The sequence below is a fragment of the Vigna umbellata genome, chromosome 1, assembly GCF_029865625.1.
Source record: "Vigna umbellata cultivar VRB3 chromosome 1, Vumbellata_1.0, whole genome shotgun sequence".
Classification (NCBI taxonomy): domain Eukaryota; kingdom Viridiplantae; phylum Streptophyta; class Magnoliopsida; order Fabales; family Fabaceae; genus Vigna; species Vigna umbellata.
In genome coordinates this window covers 52,730,328-52,751,854 of record NC_142165.1, presented here as the reverse complement: position 1 = coordinate 52,751,854, position 21,527 = coordinate 52,730,328, and the positions used below count along the sequence as shown (strand labels likewise).

The 21,527-nt window shown below is 35.7% G+C and overlaps 2 protein-coding genes across 2 annotated transcripts; both read left to right on the top strand.

Moving 5' to 3' along the window:
- The first annotated feature begins 475 nt into the window (after positions 1 to 475).
- Positions 476 to 2,653, top strand: LOC124835281 (GDSL-like Lipase/Acylhydrolase superfamily protein). Its single transcript, XM_047310179.2, has 5 exons — positions 476 to 918; positions 1,077 to 1,286; positions 1,396 to 1,568; positions 1,756 to 2,029; positions 2,184 to 2,653. Exons 1-5 carry the CDS (start codon positions 675 to 677, stop codon positions 2,456 to 2,458), a joined length of 1,176 nt encoding a protein of 391 aa, XP_047166135.2. The 5' UTR covers positions 476 to 674; the 3' UTR covers positions 2,459 to 2,653.
- Positions 2,654 to 14,881: 12,228 nt separating this feature from the next.
- On the top strand, positions 14,882 to 19,535 carry LOC124835279 (internal alternative NAD(P)H-ubiquinone oxidoreductase A2, mitochondrial-like). Its single transcript, XM_047310176.2, has 9 exons — positions 14,882 to 15,020; positions 15,897 to 16,529; positions 16,670 to 16,883; positions 17,204 to 17,364; positions 17,463 to 17,528; positions 17,635 to 17,798; positions 17,887 to 18,001; positions 18,517 to 18,696; positions 18,828 to 19,535. The coding sequence occupies exons 2-9, from the start codon at positions 15,933 to 15,935 to the stop codon at positions 18,981 to 18,983; spliced, it is 1,653 nt and encodes a 550-aa protein (XP_047166132.1). The 5' UTR covers positions 14,882 to 15,020; positions 15,897 to 15,932; the 3' UTR covers positions 18,984 to 19,535.
- Positions 19,536 to 21,527: the final 1,992 nt, after the last annotated feature.

Genomic DNA, 21,527 nt, shown 5'->3' with positions numbered 1-21,527 from the left:
TAAAAATTACGAGAATATCACTGCGTTTTGATACATTTCGGTTTCAGAAAAACTGAAACGTAATGTGCGAGTTAAAATACGATTTTTTACTAGTGAGACTATTACATATGGCAAAAGAGAGTATTATTCTGTTGTAACAAAGAGAAAAAAAAAACAAAAATACATTGAGAATAATTTTCATATTCTATTCTAATACTAACCGATCTTCTAATTACTTTTAAATGTTATTTTATCATTTCATGTGTATAATGTTAGCGTAATAACTTTTTATCTATCATTTGCTTTTATACAATATAATTTAGTTTAATTTAGACATTAGTTTTCAATAGATCTATCGTACTATTTTATAAACATAACACAACATTTATCTTAATTATAAGAAAACAAAATTTCCTCCATGTGACCATAAATGGCAGAGTTGCTAAATTGCGAAGCCGTATCATGTGACAATTATTGACGAGTCGGCAGCTGGAAGAGATTACAGTATACGTAGTTAAGTGACAACTGTAAGCAAAACACAAGGGTCTAAAAATATCTGCTTCATTACACGCGATTTGCTGAAAGATTATGCTTTTATGTCCTTCAGGCTTAGGGTATCCCACAACATTTTGTGCTTTTGGTTATCTATATATAAGGGTGCTCCACCTTTGCTTAAAAGGCACATGTTGTGAAAAATGGGGTTAGGGGCACTATTTCTTGGGTTCTTCTTCCTTTCTTGTGTGGTGTCTGTGAAGAGTGTGGAGCCAAAACCCTCACCCACTTGTACATTTCCTGCAATCTACAACTTTGGGGACTCCAATTCAGACACTGGAGGCATATCAGCTTCATTTGTGCCAATTCCTGCACCTTATGGCGAGGGTTTTTTTCATAAACCTTCAGGAAGGGACTGTGATGGCCGTCTCATTATAGATTTCATAGGTATAATGAACTTTCAAATACCCTTATCTCTTTCTGTTATGCTGTTTCCAACTTTGCATTTTAAAAACTTAGGCACTGCAATGTTCATTAGTTGTCAGTGAAAAGTAGTTTTAGTTTTAATTTGCCTCAAAATCTGCTATTTATACTCTATTGTGCAGCTGAGAAGCTAAATTTGCCTTACTTAAGTGCCTATCTGAATTCCCTTGGAACCAATTACCGGCATGGGGCAAATTTTGCCACTGGGGGGTCCACCATTAGGAAGCAGAATGAAACTATATTTCAATATGGGATAAGTCCTTTCTCGCTTGACATCCAGATTGTGCAATTTAACCAGTTCAAAGCACGCACCAAACAACTCTACGAAGAAGGTAATTGTGCCTAGAAAGAAGTTTTAGTTCAACAAACTCAAACCTTGTTGTTATGTTGGTTCTTTGTTGTTCATGTGTTTTTGTTGGTATTTGCTTGCTGGAAATTTAGCCAAAACCCCACTTGAAAGGAGCAAGCTTCCGGTGCCTGAGGAGTTCTCTAAGGCTCTCTACACTTTCGACATTGGTCAAAATGATCTCTCAGTTGGATTCAGAAAGATGAATTTTGACCAAATACGTGAATCCATGCCAGATATTGTCAACCAACTAGCCAATGCAGTCAAAGTAAGTAGCCACCTGGTTCACTTGAAAAGTTGGATTTGATGTTCTTTTCAGAAACAAAAACAATAAAGTAAAATGAATTTTGAAGTTAAAATCAACTTATGAGTTGAATTTTAAGAAAGTTTATTCGAATAGAATCTTACTGAAAAAAAAAGGTCTAAAATAAATCTTACTGATAAACTGTTTGCAGAATATTTACGAACAAGGAGGGAGGTCATTCTGGATACACAACACTAGCCCCTTTGGGTGCATGCCGGTACAACTATTTTACAAGCACAATATAGCAGCCGGCTATCTTGATCAGTATGGATGTGTGAAGGATCAAAATGAGATGGCTACTGAATTCAACAAGCAGCTCAAAGACCGAATCATCAAACTCAGGACAGAGCTTCCACTGGCTGCAATTACTTATGTAGATGTCTATGCTGCAAAGTATGCACTGATCAGTAACACCAAAACTGAAGGTAACTTGTATACTATTTTTACAAGATTCAGTTAACCCCTGGTTCCTTTCACCTAAAACTAACGCAAAGATAGATGTTTGATAATGATTTTTCTAGTTCCTAATCATTTTAGGCAAAGCTGTTTAACAGCACATCAACTGTTCTTAATTTTCAGGATTTGTGGATCCTATGAAGATTTGTTGTGGCTATCATGTGAATGATACACATATTTGGTGTGGAAATTTGGGGAGTGCAAATGGGAAAGACGTGTTTGGTACTGCTTGTGAAAACCCTTCACAGTATATAAGTTGGGACAGTGTTCATTATGCTGAGGCTGCTAACCACTGGGTTGCTAACCGTATCCTCAATGGCTCTTTCACGGACCCACCAACACCTATCATCCAAGCATGTTACACTCAAAGAAAGCTATATCACAAGTTACAAAACTGAAGCAGACTTTATTCCTGTACTAGATAATTGAGAACCACATACTTGGTGTTCCTTGAATGTTCCAATACACAACATTCTGGAGATAGGCAAATTCATTGGCCTATTAGTGTTTTTCAAACATTGTTTGCAACCGTCAATTTGGAATTTGACAATGCACTTTTGACCTTAATTCTCTCAAAGCATTTTATTTCTTAATATGTGCATGTTCTGGAAATTTATAGTATGCATTGATTAAATAAATTCATCACTTAGGGTGTGTTCTTTTGGGTGTACTTGGGGAGATGATTTGAATGGATTTGAGTGGATTTGAGGGTAATTTTTTAGTTATTTTTTTGAGTGGATTTGTGGTTAATTGAGAATGGATTTAGAAGTAAAGTTTGTGAGAATTAGTGTAGGATTTGATTGAAGTGATAGATTTTAAAAATTAGTTTAATTAGTAGAAATGAAAGATTACCAAAATGTCCCTAGCTATATATTAATATAAAATGTTATTTTTTAATGTAAAAAAGTTTATAAAGAGACCAAAACTATTAATAATTATTAAAATTAATTTTTAAATATTATAAAAATTATAATGTGATAAAATGAAATTATTTTTAAATAGGGAGTGTGAAAATGAAACAGGAGCTGCAAGAGGTAATCAAAAAGAGAAAAAAAAAGAAAACAAGAAAAAAAAACAAATAAAAAAACAAAAATGGCCCCTCACCCAGGCCCAAACATTTTCTTTTGCTTCCAATTCAGAAAACCCTAGGGTTAAGTTACATCCCCTCCATTTCGCCCAAAGAGGCTACAAGACCCAGGGTCTCTTCTCTAATCTGAAGAGCCTTAGGAAGATCACACACATCACCGCCTCTGCCACTTACGCCCCACTCTGCCACTCACTTCTTCATAACAGACATCTCCCTACTGTCCCTCCTTCCTTCCTCCACTGCATGTGTCTATGCTGCCATTCTCCTCAACCCGAACCCACCATTGCCTCCATGGGGGATCTACGTTTGACAGTGAGGCGAGGAAGATGATGACCGCATCACCCATGCACTAAGGTTAAGACAGTTCTGGTAACCCGTTTTTGTTGCGACGGAGCAAGGAATCAAGGTATGGCATCCCTGCAACCGGAAAAAAGACATATCGGCCATCCAAAGAAAGCAAATACGTGTGGTGGATACGGGATACAAGAAGCCTGTATCCGGATACGCTTCCTTCGAAAAAAATGAAAAACGTGTATCCGGATATGCTGTTTACTGGAATCGGATACAACAACATGTCTTCTGCTTTAATATTAACGTTAATATTATGATTTTTTTAATATTATAAAGGGTTGCACATGGAGTCGGAGTTTTGAACAATCGTACAGGGCATGTAAGTCTTTTACTTATAAATCAGCGCAAATCCTTCCATTTTGGCGAGATGGTGTAAACAGTGCAATCCACGCTAAATCTACGTAAATCATCGCTTTTCCATCGTCTCAAATCAACATATGAGAACACGATTTCGAAATCATTCTTCGCTCGCAAATTCGCTTGAACAGTACAATCTGTTCAAGCGAACATAGCCTTATTGTTGTAAAAGCTGACAATTAAAGAATAAAGATCACGAACAAGAATTTGCTAAGGCGTGTAAATCACTGTCCTAGGACTTATCCGCGCGGGGTATTGCGCAAGCTCCCAAGATACAACAGGAACTTCTCGGAATTTCTGAGGATCTCAAAACTAGCAAGGATCTCTTAAAAAGAGAATAAATTAAACCCAGAATATTTTTAGGGAAAGAAGAAAGAATGAAATTAATAGAAGAGAGAAATAAAGAAGAGGTTCTGACGATGATTTTCAGAATGGATGAAAGGCTCTATTTATAGAGCAAGAAAGGAGATGGGAAAAAGCCCATGGACCAGATTTGGTGGAAATTGCCCCTGGAGTTCGCACCTCACCTCGCGGTCAAAGTTGTTCTCGAGATCTTTATCCCGAAACTTGGGGAAAAGGAAATTTGAACGTGCAGAGCAGAATGTTCATCACGCAACGTTCGTGGGTGCTTTCGGAAGCAATTTGCAATATAAGTTTATAACACTTGCCTTTGTTTTTATAATCAATTTGCAATACATTATCTAGTTTTTCATGCCACTGTTTTGGTGCTTGTTTCAACCCATACAAAGATTTTAAAAGTTTACAAACTTTATTCTCTTGACATGGTACAACACACCCTTCAGGTTGAGTCATATAAATTTCCTCCTCTAAATCACCATTCAAAAAGGCAGTTTTAACATCCATTTGGTGTATCACTAGCTTATGGATGGCTGCTAAGGCTAACAAAACTCGAATAGAGGAAATCCTAGTCACAGGGGCAAAAGTATCAAAGTAATCTATGTTGGGTTTTTGAGTAAAACCTTTTGCTACTAATCTTGCCTTATACTTATCTATAGATCCATCAAGATGATACTTTTTCTTAAAGATCCACTTACAACCAATGGGTTTTGCTCCTTTAGACAAATCTATTAAGGTCCAAGTATTATTTTTCTCAATTGATTCAATTTCACTCTTAATGGCTTTATCCCACTGCATCAGGAGCACTAATGGCTTCTACAAAGTTACTTGGATCATTATCAACTAGATAGGTATAGAAATCATTACCAAATGAAGTTTCCTTCCTTTGTCTTTTACTTCTTCTTAATTCCTCACACAAGGCATCACTATTATTATTATTTTCTATAGGTTGAGACGTCTCACTAACCTTTAAAGGAAACACATGTTCAAAAAACTCAGCATTTTTCGTCTCCATTATAGAATTTCTTTCAAGTGTATCACTTTTAAGAACTAGAAACCTATAGGCAGCACTATGTTCAGCATAGCCTAAGAACATACATTCATAGGTTTTAGAGCCTATTTTCCTTTTCTTAGGATCGGGTAACATCACCTTAGCTAGAGACCCCCACACTCTTAAATATTTAAGGTTAGGTTGATAACCTCTCCACAACTTATAGGGAGTTTTACCAGTTTTCTTATAAGGTATTCTATTTTGTAAAAAACACGCAGTAAGCAAGGCTTCTCCCCAAAGGTTATCAGGTGCACTAGAACTAATAAGCATAGCATTCATCATCTCCTTAAGAGTTCTATTCTTTCTCTCAGCTACTCCATTAGACTCAGGTGAATATGGTGGAGTTACCTCATGGATGATACCTTCTTTAACACAAAAGTCATTAAACAAAACATATTCACCACCTTTATCTGATCTAATTCTTTTAATTTTCTTATTTAATTGATTTTCTACTTCTGCTTTATAGGTTAAAAACACATCAAAGGCTTCATCTTTATGTTTGATTAAGTATACTTTGGTGTATCTAGAATAATTATCTATAAAGGTCACAAAATAATTTTTACCTCCTCTAGACATGGTTTGTTTCATATCAGCTAGATTAGTATGAATTAACCTAACAGTTCAGTTTGACGTTCTACAGAAAAACAAGTTTTCTTTGTTATTTTAGATTCTACACATATATCACATTTACTACTTTGTTTATCATGCATATTAATTAATCCTAGTTGTTTTAATTTCATAACATAGGAAGAATTCAGATGTCCTAATCTAGCATGCCGTATATCATATGAGTCAACAATATAAGCAGAAGAAGATGATTCATTAATATTTTCATAAATGTTAAGTACAAAGAGACCCTGATCACAATATCCCTTCCCCACAAAACATTATTTTTGTCATTATAATCTTGTCAGACTCGAATGACACTTTAACCCCCACTTTTCCGAGTAGAGCTACAGAGATTAAATTAACTCTGATTGATGGCACATGTAGCACATCACTCAAGGCCAGAGTCTTTCTAGATGTGAGTATGAGAAGAACTTTCCCTTTTCCCAGAACAGGAGTGGTCCTGGAATCACCGAGGTAGACGTGTTCTTCTCCATCCCCTACATTAATGTAAGAGGTAAAGGCACTTCTGTTTGCACAGATATGCCTTGTAGCACCAGAGTCTACCACCCACTTGCTCACATTTGTCATCAGATTTACTTGAGAAACGACTGCAACAATAATGTCATCTCCTTCGACTATATTGGCCTTAGGAGGATTGTCGTTTCTTGCTCTGCGCCTACACTGTGGTGCATGATGGCCCGACTTCCCACATACGAAGCAATTTCCTTTCTTCTTAAAGGTGGGGTTAGATGCGTTGGGGGGATATTTTCGAAAATTATTTTCTTATTGTGATCAGGTTTGTGTTCGTACCTTTTTGGAGCATGTTTGTCTTCTACCATGTTTGCTTTTGCAGACAATGCTTTGGCCCTCACAACAACACATTCTTTCCTGTTGGTAACTTTAATAATTATGTGAGTGATCAGCTCTGAAAGTGACATTTGCTTGTGCCTGTGTTTTAGTTGTTGCTTGTAATCAGTCCAAGAAGGCGGCAGTTTCTCGATCAGAAGCTCTGAAAAAAATCATCTGGTAGAAGAACGTTCTCCGCTTTGATATCTTCGAGCAGCTTGTGGTACTCATTAATTTGCGACTTTATGTCCTTGTCTTCAAGGATTTCCCAGCGATAGTAATGCCCAATGATGAATCTTTGTCTGACTATATCTTCAGCAGTGTATTTGAGAATCAACGAATCCCAAATGTCTTTCGCTTCCTTGTAGGAAGCGTACACATCGAACAAATCGTTAGAGAGTGCACTAAGTAAAGTATGACGACATACCTTGTTTGCATGAACCCAGTCTTCAACTTGTTTTGAATTTGGAGGGAGACTGGAGTCGAGTTTTGAAGATGAAAGAGCATAAGCGACTCCGTACATGTCTAAGAGGGTTGACACGCGTTCTTGCCAGCGTCGGAAATTCTGACCGGAGAAGACTTCAATTTTTGATACATCTGGGAAAGGTTTCGCGAAGACCGTTTGAGTTCCGGAAACAATATTCCGATTCTCCGGGATTGAGTTGTTGTTGTCAGCCATAAGTCCTTAAGATTGTTGTAAAAGCTGATAATAAAGAATAAAGATCACGAACAAGAATTTTCTGAGGTGTGTAAATCATTGTCCTTAAGGACTTATTCGCGGTGTATTGCGCAAGGCCTCAAGATAGAACATGAACTTCTCATAATTTCTGAGTATCTCAGAACTAGCAAGGATCTCTTAAAAAGAGAATAAATTAAACCCAGAATATTTTTAGGAAAAGAAGAAAGAATGAAATTAATAGAAGAGAGAAATAAAGAAAATGTTGTGATGATGATTTTCATAATGGATGAAAGACTCTGTTTATAGAAAAAAAAAAAGATGGGAAAAAGCTCACGGACCAGATTTGGTAGAAACTGCCCTTGGAGCTCGCACCTCACCTCGTGGTCAAAGTTGTTCACGAGATCTTTATCCCGAAACTTGGGAAAAAGGAAATTCGAACGTGCATAGCAGAATGTTCATCACGCAACGTTCGGGCGTTGCTCTCGGAAGCAATTTGCAATACAAGTTTATAACACTTATTACCTGTCTGATTCATCCACCATGTCTTGGACTGCTCAGTAGTTCATATTTCTGCCTTTGTTTTTAGACCTTGGGGCTCTTGTTAGTGATGATTTGTCTACTTTCTTCATACAGAGAAGAAATTGGTTGAAACAAAAAACAGTAATGTTTCTATATTTAACAAAGAAGTTCTCATTGTTCTCGAGTTCTTCTTCTCTTCTGTTCTTGGAGGGTCTTCAAGAAAGAGCTCAATAATCATTATGTTTCTTCTGGCCATGTTCTGATGAAATCCACAAAACAATATGATGTAAAATGAGCACAAATTTAAACAGAACCTGTATGTAATTCTGTCCTAGGGTCCCAAATTTAGATGCATAAATAAGATTCCATCAACATAAATATTATGATTGACTTGAAAATTACAATAATCTTTTTTCAACTTGAATTAATTCGGTTTTCTAACTGTATAGTGGTTAGAAATACAATTTTATCCCTCTCTTAAATCAATATGGATTGAAAGTTCACAGGTAAGGTCTTCTACATCAGCATACTATTAATAATGCTCTATAGTAATAATAGCTATCCCAATAAATATTAAAATAATTACCATTTATTTAAAATTGATAAAATTAAATAGTTTTTTGTTGACTATATTTTGACATCCAATTAGTATTAATTTTCGGAAAATAACAGCTGATGTTAAATTAAATACTTCCATTTTCTTGTCATCGAAGTTTATAAAACATGAAAATTACTAAAGAAGTAAAACTATAATTGTTTCAGGTGTGGGTTAAGGTTTTATCCAATTTTTTATGTGTCATTCAAAGTTAAAATTTTATTCGGAAAGGAATCTCAGGTGCTTAGAAGTTACTTCTATACCAAATTAATTTAGACAAATAGTAATTAATGTTGTAATTAATATATAATTTATTTTCTTATCTCAAACTTTTATTTATATATTTTATAATAAATTTTTAATTTAATTTGGCCTAGTTATTATATAAACCTAAATAATTATACTTTAATCTTGAGTTAATCACTTTTATGATTGATCTATTTTGATGTTGTTTAGATCATTTGGTCTAATGAACTGTTGCTTGGTTTGTCAGATAACCAATCATCCAGGCTTTTTTTCATCTTGCTAAGACCATTTGGTTTTATGAACCACGATATATCTGTCTAGACTTAACGACTTGTAATTGTGATATTTGGTTGATCATCCAGACTTGCAATTTTTTACTAGCTTAATGGTTGGTAGTCCGACTTGTGATTGATCATATAATCATGCAATAAAATAATTATAAAATTTAAAAACATTTTTTGTTTTTGATAAAATTGGGACTCAACATTGAAAGCCAACCAAAATTACGTTAACTTTGGAAACAAACTCTTTTGTTCAAATTACTCTACTACTTTTATCTTTGGAAATAAACTAGTCCATTCAAAATTTATTTAAGCCTAACCAATATAATCAATACATCATCATTTTATGGTTTACGAGTGTTAGTAGCATGAATTTAATAAAATGCTTATTCTGTTTGAAATTTTTAAAAGTTTATATTTTATGAATATCTTGACCATGACCCAATAACATAAGAGAAAAGATTGGGTCAATTCAAACAGTTAACACATAGCATAGTCACGGCATATTATATAATTCAAATTAAAAGAAAAAAAAGTTTCTCTTCAGAATCAAATATAAATGAAATAATTGTTATTGGTCGAGTTTTAACTAATTTAATGGAACTGATCTCTAGTATTTTCATTTAATTATTGTTTTATTTGTAATGACTCCAGAGTCTCTATTCAATGTCTAATTTTAGTTAACATCATTTAATGCCCACAAGGTCTCTACGTTTCTCAAACTCTTCCTCTTTTGAAATTGGATTATTTTCTCTTCCTTTTTAAAATTTAGGTTAAAATATAAAAGAAATTGAATGGTTCGAATATAATCATTAATTTTTTAATTTTTTCTAGATCGAATTAACGAAAATAATTTTTTTTTTATTTTCCTTATATCACTCCACATTTTTTTCCTGCATTCCATATTTTTTAAAAATTCAAAAAACTATTCTCTACATTTTAAAAAATTCTAAATCTCACTTTTTTTTCTTTAATTGATTTTAAAATATCAAAACAGATTTTGAAATTTGTTAAAACAAATTTTAAGTTGTCAAGAAATTTTGAAATTCGTTAAAACTTTTAACGGATTTTGAAATTTGTTAAAGAATTTTTTTAATAGATTTTAAAATTCGTTGAAATTTTTTTCAAACATCTTAATGAATTTTAAAATTTTATTTTTGAAATGAGGAAGTGGAGAGAGAAATGTAAAGAAATGCTCGAAGAAATACTGTAGTTTCATTAGAGAGAGTTGCTCCCTCCATCACTTCAATCCTCCCTACACTTTTTCATTAGTTTTTTATTCCAAAAATACCTATGTTAATTAAACTTTATTTATCTTTTTTAAAAATCCTAAATCTCTTTACACCCCCTTCACTTTTATCTTCTCCCTGATTGCATTTAATTGCACCACCAAAAAGACGAAGATGACTGTTGGGAGGAATATTTAATATTAGAAACATATATTTATGTGGTAGGAATATTTATAAGGGAAATGATATTTGAACAACAAATTTTGACAACATTTTGACACGGGACAGGTGTCAAAATGCTAGTGGTCCACATGAAAAATTGAATTGAAAATTTTAAATGACGTGGAAAGGGAGTGCAGAAGGGGTTTCAAGTTTGGCGGTTCAAATTTCACTTTTCAGATTTTCAATTTGGGACATTCGTAGAGAGAGAAGAGAAGCTTGAGAGAGAGAGAGTCGAACTTAGAGAGAGAGTTCGAGAGAGCTCCGACGGAGTGCTCGCCGGAGTGCCGTCGGACAACGTTGAACGCCGTCGTCTTTCTTCCACCCCTCCAGCCAGTTCCGATTCAGGGCCGCCGCAGCTCCGGCGTTGGCCGACGAAACGAAGACGACATCGTCTTCCCTCCGACCCAGCCAACTAAGGGCGTGTTCTGAGTCTCGATTCCTCGCACCCAGCCAACTAAGGGAACAATTACTTAAGATTTTATTAACAAATTCGTGCCACAAAAACCACAATTTGTAAGACTCATGGTGTAGGAATAGATCTGGTACCAAAGGCAAAATAAGTGAGTACTTGGGTTGAAGTTTTTGCACAGCAAGGTCAACTACGTCCACCACACTCATTTTGGGGTACCTTATTTTTTTGTGGGATGACATTGAGAAATACGAAAGAAACACAATGCTCACTTACACAACTATAAGTTGTAAAAATTTATATGTTGTGGATCTTTCATACAAATGTTGCATTTGATTCATATGTTGTGCATTATTGTCTTTCTAGGAAGAACTACAACAAGTTAGGGAGCAATATGTTTGTCAATGGATTTTGGATGTCGACAATGTGCGGAGGAATCAAGTGTTGCAAGATTTAGGCATTTTGTAGAATGTTGGGGAATATTGATGAAAGAACAATTGTTCTTACATTTCAAATTTTTCTATTGGTTGCACATCACTTTTTATTTCAGAAATTGTTGACAAATATATTTGGCAGTTCAAATTCAGTTTGTAGTACTTAATTGACTTAAGTACCCACTTATATATGTGCTAAAATTTTAACTTAAGTATCCACTTATATTGCCCTTGGAATTTATGTGTCTGCACCATGACTGTTACTAAATATGGTTTGTTTGTAATTTTTTTTAATAAATTCTTAAATAATTGTTCCAAAATTACTTTGAAGTAGAACAAATGAGGGAAAATAAATAAGGCACCCCAAAATGAGTGTGGTGGACGTAGTTGGTCTTGTTGTGCAAAAACTTCAACCAAAGTACCCACTTATTTTGCCTTTGGTACCAGATCTGTTACTGCACCATGAGTCTTACAAATTGTGGTTTTTGTTGCAAGAATTTGTTAATAAAATCTTAAATAATTGTTCCAAAATTACTTAGAAGTAGAACAAATGAGGGAAAATAACTAAGGCACCCCAAAATGAGTGTGGTGGACGTAGTTGACCTTGCTGTGCAAAAACTTCAACCCACGTACCCACTTATTTTGCCTTTGGTACCAGATCTGTTCCTGCACCATGAGTCTTACAAATTGTGGTTTTTGTGGCACGAATTTGTTAATAAAATCTTAAATAATTGTTCCAAAATTACTTAGAAGTAGAACAAATGAGGAAAAATAAATAAGGCACCCCAAAATGAGTGTGGTGGACGTAGTTGGCCTTGCTGTGCAAAAAATTCAACCCAAGTACCCACTTATTTTGTCTTTGGTACCAAATTTGTTCCTGCACCATGAGTCTTACAAATTGTGGTTTTCGTGGCACGAATTTGTTAATAAAATCTTAAGTAATTGTTCCAAAGTTACTTACAATTAGAACAAATCAGGGGAAAAAAATAAGCACCCTAAAATGAGTGTGGTGGACGTAGTTGGCCTTGCTGTGCAAAAACTTCAACCAAAGTACCCACTTATTTTGCCTTTGGTACCAGATCTGTTCCTGCACCATGAGTCTTACAAATTGTGGTTTTTGTGGCACAAATTTGTTAATAAAATCTTAAGTAATTGTTCCAAAATTACTTAGAATTAGAACAAATCAGGGAAAAAAAATAAGGCACCCCAAAATGAGTGTGGTGGACATAGTTGGCCTTGTTGTGCAAAAACTTCAACCCAAGTACCCACTTATTTTGCCTTTGGTACCAGATCTGTTCCTGCACCATGAGTCTTACAAATTGTGGTTTTTGTGGCACAAATTTGTTAATAAAATCTTAAGTAATTGTTCCAAAATTACTTAGAATTAGAACAAATCAGGGAAAAAAAATAAGACACCCCAAAATGAGTGTGGTGGACGTAGTTGACCTTGCTGTGCAAAAACTTCAACCCAAGTACTCACTTATTTTGCCTTTGGTACCAGATCTGTTCCTGTACCATGAGTCTTACAAATTGTGGTTTTTGTGGCACGAATTTGTTAATAAAATCTTAAGTAATTGTTCCCTTAGTTGGCTGGGTGGGAGGAATCGAGACTCAGAACGCGCCCTTAGTTGGCTGGGTCGGAGGGAAGACGATGTCGTCTTCGTTTCGTCGGCCAATGCCTGAGCTGCGGCGGCCCTAAATCGGAACTGGCTGGAGGGGTGGAAGAAAGACGATGGCATTCAACGTTGTCCGACGGCACTTCGGCGGGCACTCCGTCGGAGCTCTCTCTCTCGAACTCTCTCTCTAGGTTCGACTCTCTCTCTCAAGCTTCTCTTCTCTCTCTACGAATGTCTCAAATTGAAAATTTGAAAAGTGAAATTTGAACCGCCAAACGTGAAACTCCTTCTGCACTTCCTTTCCACGTCATTTAAAATTTTCAATTCAATTTTCCATGTGGACCACTAGCATTTTGACACTTGTCCCGTGTCAAAATGTTGTCAAAATTTGTTGTTCAAATATCATTTCCCTATTTATAATGAAGATTTAGAATAAATATAGCTTCCATCCCATCACCTGTTGTCTTCTCGGGACACTACTTGTAGTGTTGATGATAAAGAGATGTCTTTGAGGTGTGGAAGGGAAGGATATTTAGGAAATTTTAATAAAGTGTGTGCTCATCCCTCCAGTTCCACTTCTTCCTACAAAACCCATCTCAGATTCATTCTTCCCTCGCTCCCTTCGCTGCACCCTTTACATCACCGGTTGCCTTCGCCCCTCTCCGCTCTCTCCTCCCCTCAAACCCAAACTAGGTCATTCTCTCTCTCTCTCTCTCTCTCTCTCTCTCTCTAATGCTTCATATTTATTGCTTACTCCTTCCGAGTGATTACTTCCGTCAATGTCAGGGACCAAGAACAAGAAGAAGGAAACAACAATCCTTCTTCCGTCTCCATGGACTGCAAAGTTCGTCTACAAGGTCGATTAGATCACAAAGTTTAATTTAGCGATCACGTAGTTATCCGATGATCCGCCAAAGAATTAGGATCATGGAACAAGAATGTTCCCTTGAACTGGATCGAAAATGGATGAGTGTGTCACTTGGAATTTAAAGGGACTGGTCACATTCAAATTAAATTCGTCACTATAAAAAAAGACTCGACTTTAGTCTGGGAAGCGGGGAAAAACAGAGACTTGAAGTTGCGGCAGGTAATTTTGCCACCATCGCTGCATGGGACACATTCCAAGAAAATTTGGAGCTGCACCCTTTGGATGAACCTTCACTCTTTTCTCCATCTCCTCCTAATTTTCCTAATTTTCCCTTGCACTCTAGATTCTTGGGCGGACGTTAACATCCGTAATCGGATATCGACATCCGTTTACCTTTCAATTAATGTTGATATCCGTCGATGAATGTTATATCCGTTTAAGAATCAACACATATTTACATCTGTTTTAATATTATTGAAGGACAAAAGTGGTGGCGGAGGGAGTAACTCTCTTCGTTAGAATGCCCATTAAACTATGGATCGGTCCAATTTCCTTGGGCTTAAAAGCCCAATGCGCATCTAAAAAAGATCTTCCGCCATAAGCGGAGCTTATTGAGCGGTGCAGAAACACATTTCATTTGACACGGAACCTCAATGACCATCATTTTCAACCGTTGATCAAAGTTCAACACTGCGTCCCTTCCATACCTTGGGACGGAACTTTCTATGTACGGTCAAAGATGGAATGGCACAACGTTTTATCTGTCTTCCACTTTCTGCATACAAACGCCATTTTACAGGGATACAATCGTCTTTGTCTCAAGAATATGAAAGAAACACGTTTAAATTGATATACAATAAACACGTGCTTCTTGCCCTCCAAGAACCTGGGCACTTCACCGCCATTTTAAATTTTCCATATCAAATGTTATTAAAGAAAGAAAACCTTCTTTTACAAGCAATTTTTTTCTTAAATAACTATCTAACAGTCTTATTTTGATAATAAATATTATATTTGGTGAGTGAACAAACATGGGAGAATTCAAAAATAAATTGAACTCTTGTCGGTGACAAGTCCACTTAGATGTGTGGGAATGATGTATAACAGTGGCATTAGCGTTACAACTTCAGTACGAGAATTTGGCAACTGAGGGTGAAAAGGTTCTTGAATCTTTGTCCCCAAAAGCTTCATAACCCAACCGAAGGTTACCTTTCTTTCACATGATGGATCATTAACGTTATTTGTTTTTTTTTTTATTTCCATTTGCTCATGTATATTTGTTGAGTTTCTTCAAGATTTGTATAGTAAAAGTATTTACATTTCTTTGTTCACAAGGTTAATTGCGGAGTGGCTGATTATTAAATAATGTGATCTATCTGTCTTCTAATGTATGATATATTTGTTTGGGCATGCTTTTCCTGTGACTTTATGTGTTTGTTATAAGCTTTTTAGGGGATTCTCACATTGACAAATCCAGTAAATGATATTTTTTCTATTCTTTTACTTCTGATTATAAGCAGGTATTCGATTTTCAATGATCAGTCATACTTTCTTCCATGAAATTTCTATTCCTCTCAATTTTATGTTCTTTATTTTCAATGCAACGTCATTAGCTGATTTATAATCTCGCATGAAAGAGCTTCGATGAATTCTTTCGACTCCCACCATCTTCACAGCATTTTGATAACAGATAATTTTTTGCACACAATATGTTTGATGGATCAAGCGAAAAAGGAACACTTGATTTTAGTGTCCATCATATTCCATATTTTGTCATATTCAATGGTCACTTACTTTACGTTATTGTAAAACTGTAAAATTGGAATTTCTAGTTTTATGGGGTTCTCCGCAACTACTAAAGACTGATGAGCAAAGCTATATTAACTTTTGTTTTGTTGTGGTCCTATTTTCTTGGAACTAATTGCTGTGATTTCTTTGCAACCCTCGAACTCTCATTTGTCTCTGCTTCGTACTCTGAAGCACCTGATCTGCGTACCTTGTATACATATATCTTGTAGAACATTTCATTCTTCAGTTCAAAGTTGAAAGCGCTTAAACCTCTGAGCTTTGATCTTTTCAGAAAGCTTATAAAGTGTAAAAGGTTTGTTCTCTTACAATGGCATTGGCAAGGATTGCTAGGGCCAACTTCAGAAAATCAAGAGGTGCTTATGGTAGTTATGCGAGTGAGAAGGATTTATTCAAAGTGGGAGGATACACAAGCATACGGGACACAACTTCCCATGTAAATTTCAATTCAGATGAGAAGTTTTCATATGTTCCAACAAATAAGGAACATAACTGCGTGAACTTTGCAATGAGGGGAATATCAGGAACTCCATACCATCAGTTTCCTTCTGCTAACGCACAGACGGTTGTTGAGGAGTCAGAGTCAGAGTTGGAGAATGATCAGCGTAGATATGCAGGACTAGAGGCAACAAAGCCAGGTGAAAAGCCTAGGGTGGTTGTTCTTGGTACGGGTTGGGCTTCGTGTCGCTTCCTCAAAGAGCTTGACACCAAAATCTATGATGTTGTGTGCATATCACCAAGAAATCACATGGTTTTTACTCCTTTGCTTGCTTCAACATGTGTTGGAACCCTGGAATTCAGAACTGTTGCCGAGCCTGTCACCAGAATACAAGATGCATTAGCGAAAGACCCCAACTCCTTCTTCTTTCTAGCTTCTTGCACGGGCATCGACACTGGAAAACATGAAGTGAGTAGAATGATATTCAACCTTTGCCCTCTGTGTATATATTTTTACGTTTTCTGCTCAAATGTGAGATATAAAAAGTTGTTTGAAAAAAAAAAACACTAGTATAAAATGCCTACTCATTTTTTACATCATGCAAACAGGTCTATTGTGAGGCAGTCAACAATGGGGAATTGCCCCGAGAGCCTTACGAATTTAAAGTTGCGTATGACAAGCTTGTCATTGCAGCCGGGGCCGAGGCTTTGACTTTTGGTATCAAGGGAGTAGAGGAAAATGCCTTTTTTCTTCGTGATGTTAACCATGCTCAAGAAATAAGGAAGAGACTTCTCCTTAATCTGATGCTTTCGGAAAATCCAGGTGGGTATTTCATTTCCATCGTAGTTTATTTTGGAGTATTCCAGTATAGTTTTGTCATTTTAACGGAAAACAAACCTTGGCAATGCAACACTACTCTGTGTCAGTCGCATGTTCTGTCCTGAGTTATTTTTCTTTCCACTTCAACTCACCTTTATCACTTCACCTGAAAAAGAGCGTGGGCTTTATTTTCTAGTATTGTTCTTTAGCAAGAGCCAGTTAAATTTGTTATACAACCTTATATTTTAATTTATTCACTTTGCTTTAATAATTATGCACTCGTCAATTTGTACCAAAGAGCAAAGAACATATTCGTGTAACAGGCATATCGGAACAAGAAAAGAAACGCCTTCTACACTGTGTAGTTATTGGAGGTGGCCCTACAGGAGTGGAGTTTAGTGGTGAATTGAGTGATTTCATCACCAGGGATGTTCATGAGCGTTATACTCATGTCAAAGATTACATTCACGTTACACTGATTGAGGTAACTGGATGAATTTACTTCCATTCATTTTAGCCTATTTTGTGAGTGAGATTAATATTTAGTGTACCTAACCATCATACTGACTTTTTTATGATTAGGCAAATGAGATACTGTCATCCTTTGATGTTAGCCTACGGCAATATGCAACAAAGCACTTAACAAAGGTGAACCTTTTTAGTTTTTATCATATACTTTAATCTGTCTAGATTAGCCACTAGTTCATGGTTTCAACATTCAAATTTAAGCCTGAGACATTCAATGTTCTATCAGTCTGGTGTCCGTCTTAAGCGTGGTGTAGTGAAGGAAGTGCATAGCAAAGAGATAATTCTGAGTGATGGAACAAAAGTTCCTTATGGCCTCTTGGTCTGGTCCACAGGAGTTGGTCCTTCAAAGTTTGTGAAAGCCTTAAATCTTCCTAAATCTCCAGGCGGAAGGTATGTACAGCCCAAAAGGAGAATAAGAATAGTGTTACTCGTTCACAATATGTGATCTCCATTTAATTGTTCTCTTTGATTGATACAGAATAGGTGTAGATGAATGGTTGCGTGTTCCTTCTGTGGAAGATGTCTTTGCCCTTGGAGATTGTGCTGGTTTTCTTCAACAAACTGGAAGGCCTGTGCTTCCAGCTCTAGCTCAGGTTAGCCTTTATCCATTTCGATTTGCCAAATGATATGGATAAAGTGACCAAGTAAACAGCCAAACGAAGTTAAACTTATGCTGATGTATGATGTCCTTCTATCCAATGAGAAAAATCTCAAAGAGCGTATTTTGCATTTGAAGTTGACTTTTATTATGTTTAAGCATGGAATTTTACAAATTCACTTCCTGATGACCCTTACGGCAGCTTCTAAGGAGGCACAATGAAGAACATCTATTGATATGCACTATCTATGTGTGGAGATCGAACTGTAATTGTTCACATTACTGAAATAGAACATAATTTTTCTATGAATAAGCTAGGCTTAGTCATTCCCTGCATTGCAGATAACAAGGCTCATGAATCAGTAATGTCACTGTGCACATGAAAATAGTAGTTACAATCAACAAGGGTTTCTTGTAATACACTCCATAAAAGTATATTCCATTAGATGCTGGAAAAGCAAGCATCAAGAGGGGTTTATGTACTATGCACTTACCAATGGCTAATTATAGGTTGCTGAAAGGGAAGGGAAGTTTCTTGTGGAGCTGTTCAACAAAATTGGGAAGCAGAATGGAGGCAAGGCTTTCTCTGCAAAAGGGACGCCACTGGGAGAGCCTTTTGTGTATAAGCATATTGGGAGCATGGCATCTGTAGGTGGCTATAAAGCACTGGTTGATCTACGGCAGACAAAGGTATAATATAGGATTTTTTTTTCTAATTCTATCTTAAATCTTACCAACTTCAAGAGTGTAGTTATATATGCAAAGAAGAAAAAAGTCAAAAACTAGTTTCTGATTTTGTTCTGCATATATATGTTGTGTAGGATGCAAAGGGGTTGTCACTTGCTGGTTTTGTTAGCTGGATGATATGGCGCTCTGCATATCTTACACGTGTCCTTAGCTGGAGGAACAGGCTTTACGTGGCAGTAAACTGGGCCACCACATTAGTCTTTGGCAGAGACAATAGTAGGATAGGTTGAAAATTCATTGTCAGCAAAACCAGATGTTATTTTTTCCTCGTTATTTTGGCTTAGTCTTTGGTCCATGCATTGCTTTTTGGGAAAATTACAATTTCTTCACAAAATTATCATTATTGACAAATTAAAAAAAAAATACAGCAACAATGAAATGATTGGATGGTATTGAAAAAAAACACCAATCTATCTCTATAGAATTAAGTAATTATGAGCTTTGTACAATTGATTTTTTCACAAAATAGAAGCAATCCTTGATCACAATCCTCTCTTTTAACAGTTCCTCAAAATGGTCAAAAAATCATTGAAGGAAAAACTCAAGTTAAATGAACAACACATCGTGTAGTAATGGCGGAGAAGACAGAAGAAACAGTATGAAACAAGCCCACCATAATTCCCAACTTCACTTGGCCCCTCTTGGGAATCAAACGGCCAGAAATATTGCTCTTGGACAAATAATTCTTGTTCATCAAATCCCTTCTCTTAATCACCACCACTTGCACACCCATCACTTTCTTTTTCTTTCTTGTTTAGCCTCTTTGCCCACAACAATAAACACTCAACACAACACAACACAACACAAAGCTTAGTAGCACAGTTGTACAAGTGATTCTAAGAGTTTCCACTTATATAGAGGATGAAGTGAAGTTTAGTTACAAAAAAGCCCCTTCTTTTCTACTAAACTACCACTTTTTTTCCATATATTTCTTTTGGGTTGTTTGATTTCAATTCGTGATACTCCCTCTCTCTATACTCTTGTGGGTATAAAATAATCGATCATTTATTGACAATTTTGACCTTCCTTTTCTTCATTACGTGGGGTCGTAGAGCACCTCTTTTCCTTTGTTTGATTTTGACCCATGAACGTGTTAGTCAAACCACTCCTTGTCGTTTTGTGTTATTCAACATCTCCTTCTTCGCCTTATTTTTAGACTTTAACGTTCATTTCAATTGTTAATTTTTGCTGATAAAGTTTGTAACTTTCATTATTCCTCTCCATATAATGCATCAATTAAAAAACTAAAATGAATCAAACAACATTTGATATTTTCTTAAGCAATATTTAATATCTATAACGTGTTATTTATAAGGATTGCAGAAGAAGTACAAGAACACTAGTACTATTTGTCCTCTCATACTGGAAATACATAAAAATAATACGTATAAAACTGTGTGTAAGTGATGAATGTAATAAAATAAATTGAGTTTGCTTGTTCATATTATAACAGGGTCAACAGTCAAATATCATCATTACCAAAGCTTTGAATCGTATACAAGAGAACAAAGTAACAAAGAAAGTGAATGGTCAACAGTAGTTACCAGGAGCAAATGCCTCTGGACTTTGAATGTTTTATAAAAGCCAACATAGAAAAGGGAAATCGGCAAATAGTCAAAATGCTAATATGTACTCATCACCAAGTAAACAAAATTCTTCACTTCATGTAAGATTTAAAAAGTGTTTCTTCAATTAGTAAATCACTGAAAGAAAAAAAAAAAACTATCTTTTAGATTGAAGCTTAAACAGATACACAGTTTCACATAAAAAAAAAGTGCACTAGATTTGTCGTGATTTAAATGAAGAATAGTTGGAAGAAATTAACATTTTTGTTATAATAATTTTGCTAATTATTTGGTTTTAATTCTGTACCGTTTACTATGACCGTGCGTGACAAGAAATTTGACAAAAAATAACGTTGTCATTGTTCAAAGAATCTGATTAAGAAAAAACTTGGAGGAGAAGATATGGTTTAGGGAAGACGACAAGATAAAGATGGTCCCACGCGCCGGCTATATTTTAAAAGCCCACTCCATGCTGCGGTATAAAAAATGTAATTTAATCTGAGAAGGTTAAGAATAAGATAAGCATTAATAATAAACCTATGTATTAAAAAAAAACATGAAGCTTTTTTCCACGCATTAAAATCACGTGCCCGATCCCTTCAATTAGAAAAGAAAGAAAAACGATAATGATATTGCAGAATCCAAACACTTTTAGGTGTCACTTTGTCGCTTAGCTACCATTATTTTCATCACTTCCTCATCCAAACCAAACATAATGCTCCATATGCAACCCACCTCACTAATTTCAACTCTCGTCACTCATAATTAAACTCAAAAAGACATTATACGATGATTTTTTTTAGTGTCTGAAAGTTAGTGAACGAAAGGTATTAAAAAAATGAGAATGAAAGAGAAGGTGGGTACTAAGTGGACTTAAAAAGGATGCGTGGATTTATTGATTTGTATTCAGAGGTTAATTTCGGTGCTCTGAATCTTGCAAAGCGAAAGCCCTTGATACAATGCACTGAAAGCATTAATATTCAAATAGGTAGGTTTTAGATCGTGTTGGATTGTGTTGAGGGAACAATAGATTCGTAGAATAAAAAAATACTACTAGTAGTAAGATATAACAGTATAAATGACAGTTGTTAATCCATCGTTAATCGCAATTATTGACTGATAGCATAGTTAACACCACTTGTGCTTTGTCGCTTTGCTCTGCCTAGTCATACATACCCTTAATTTTCACTGAAATCAGAACACTTCATC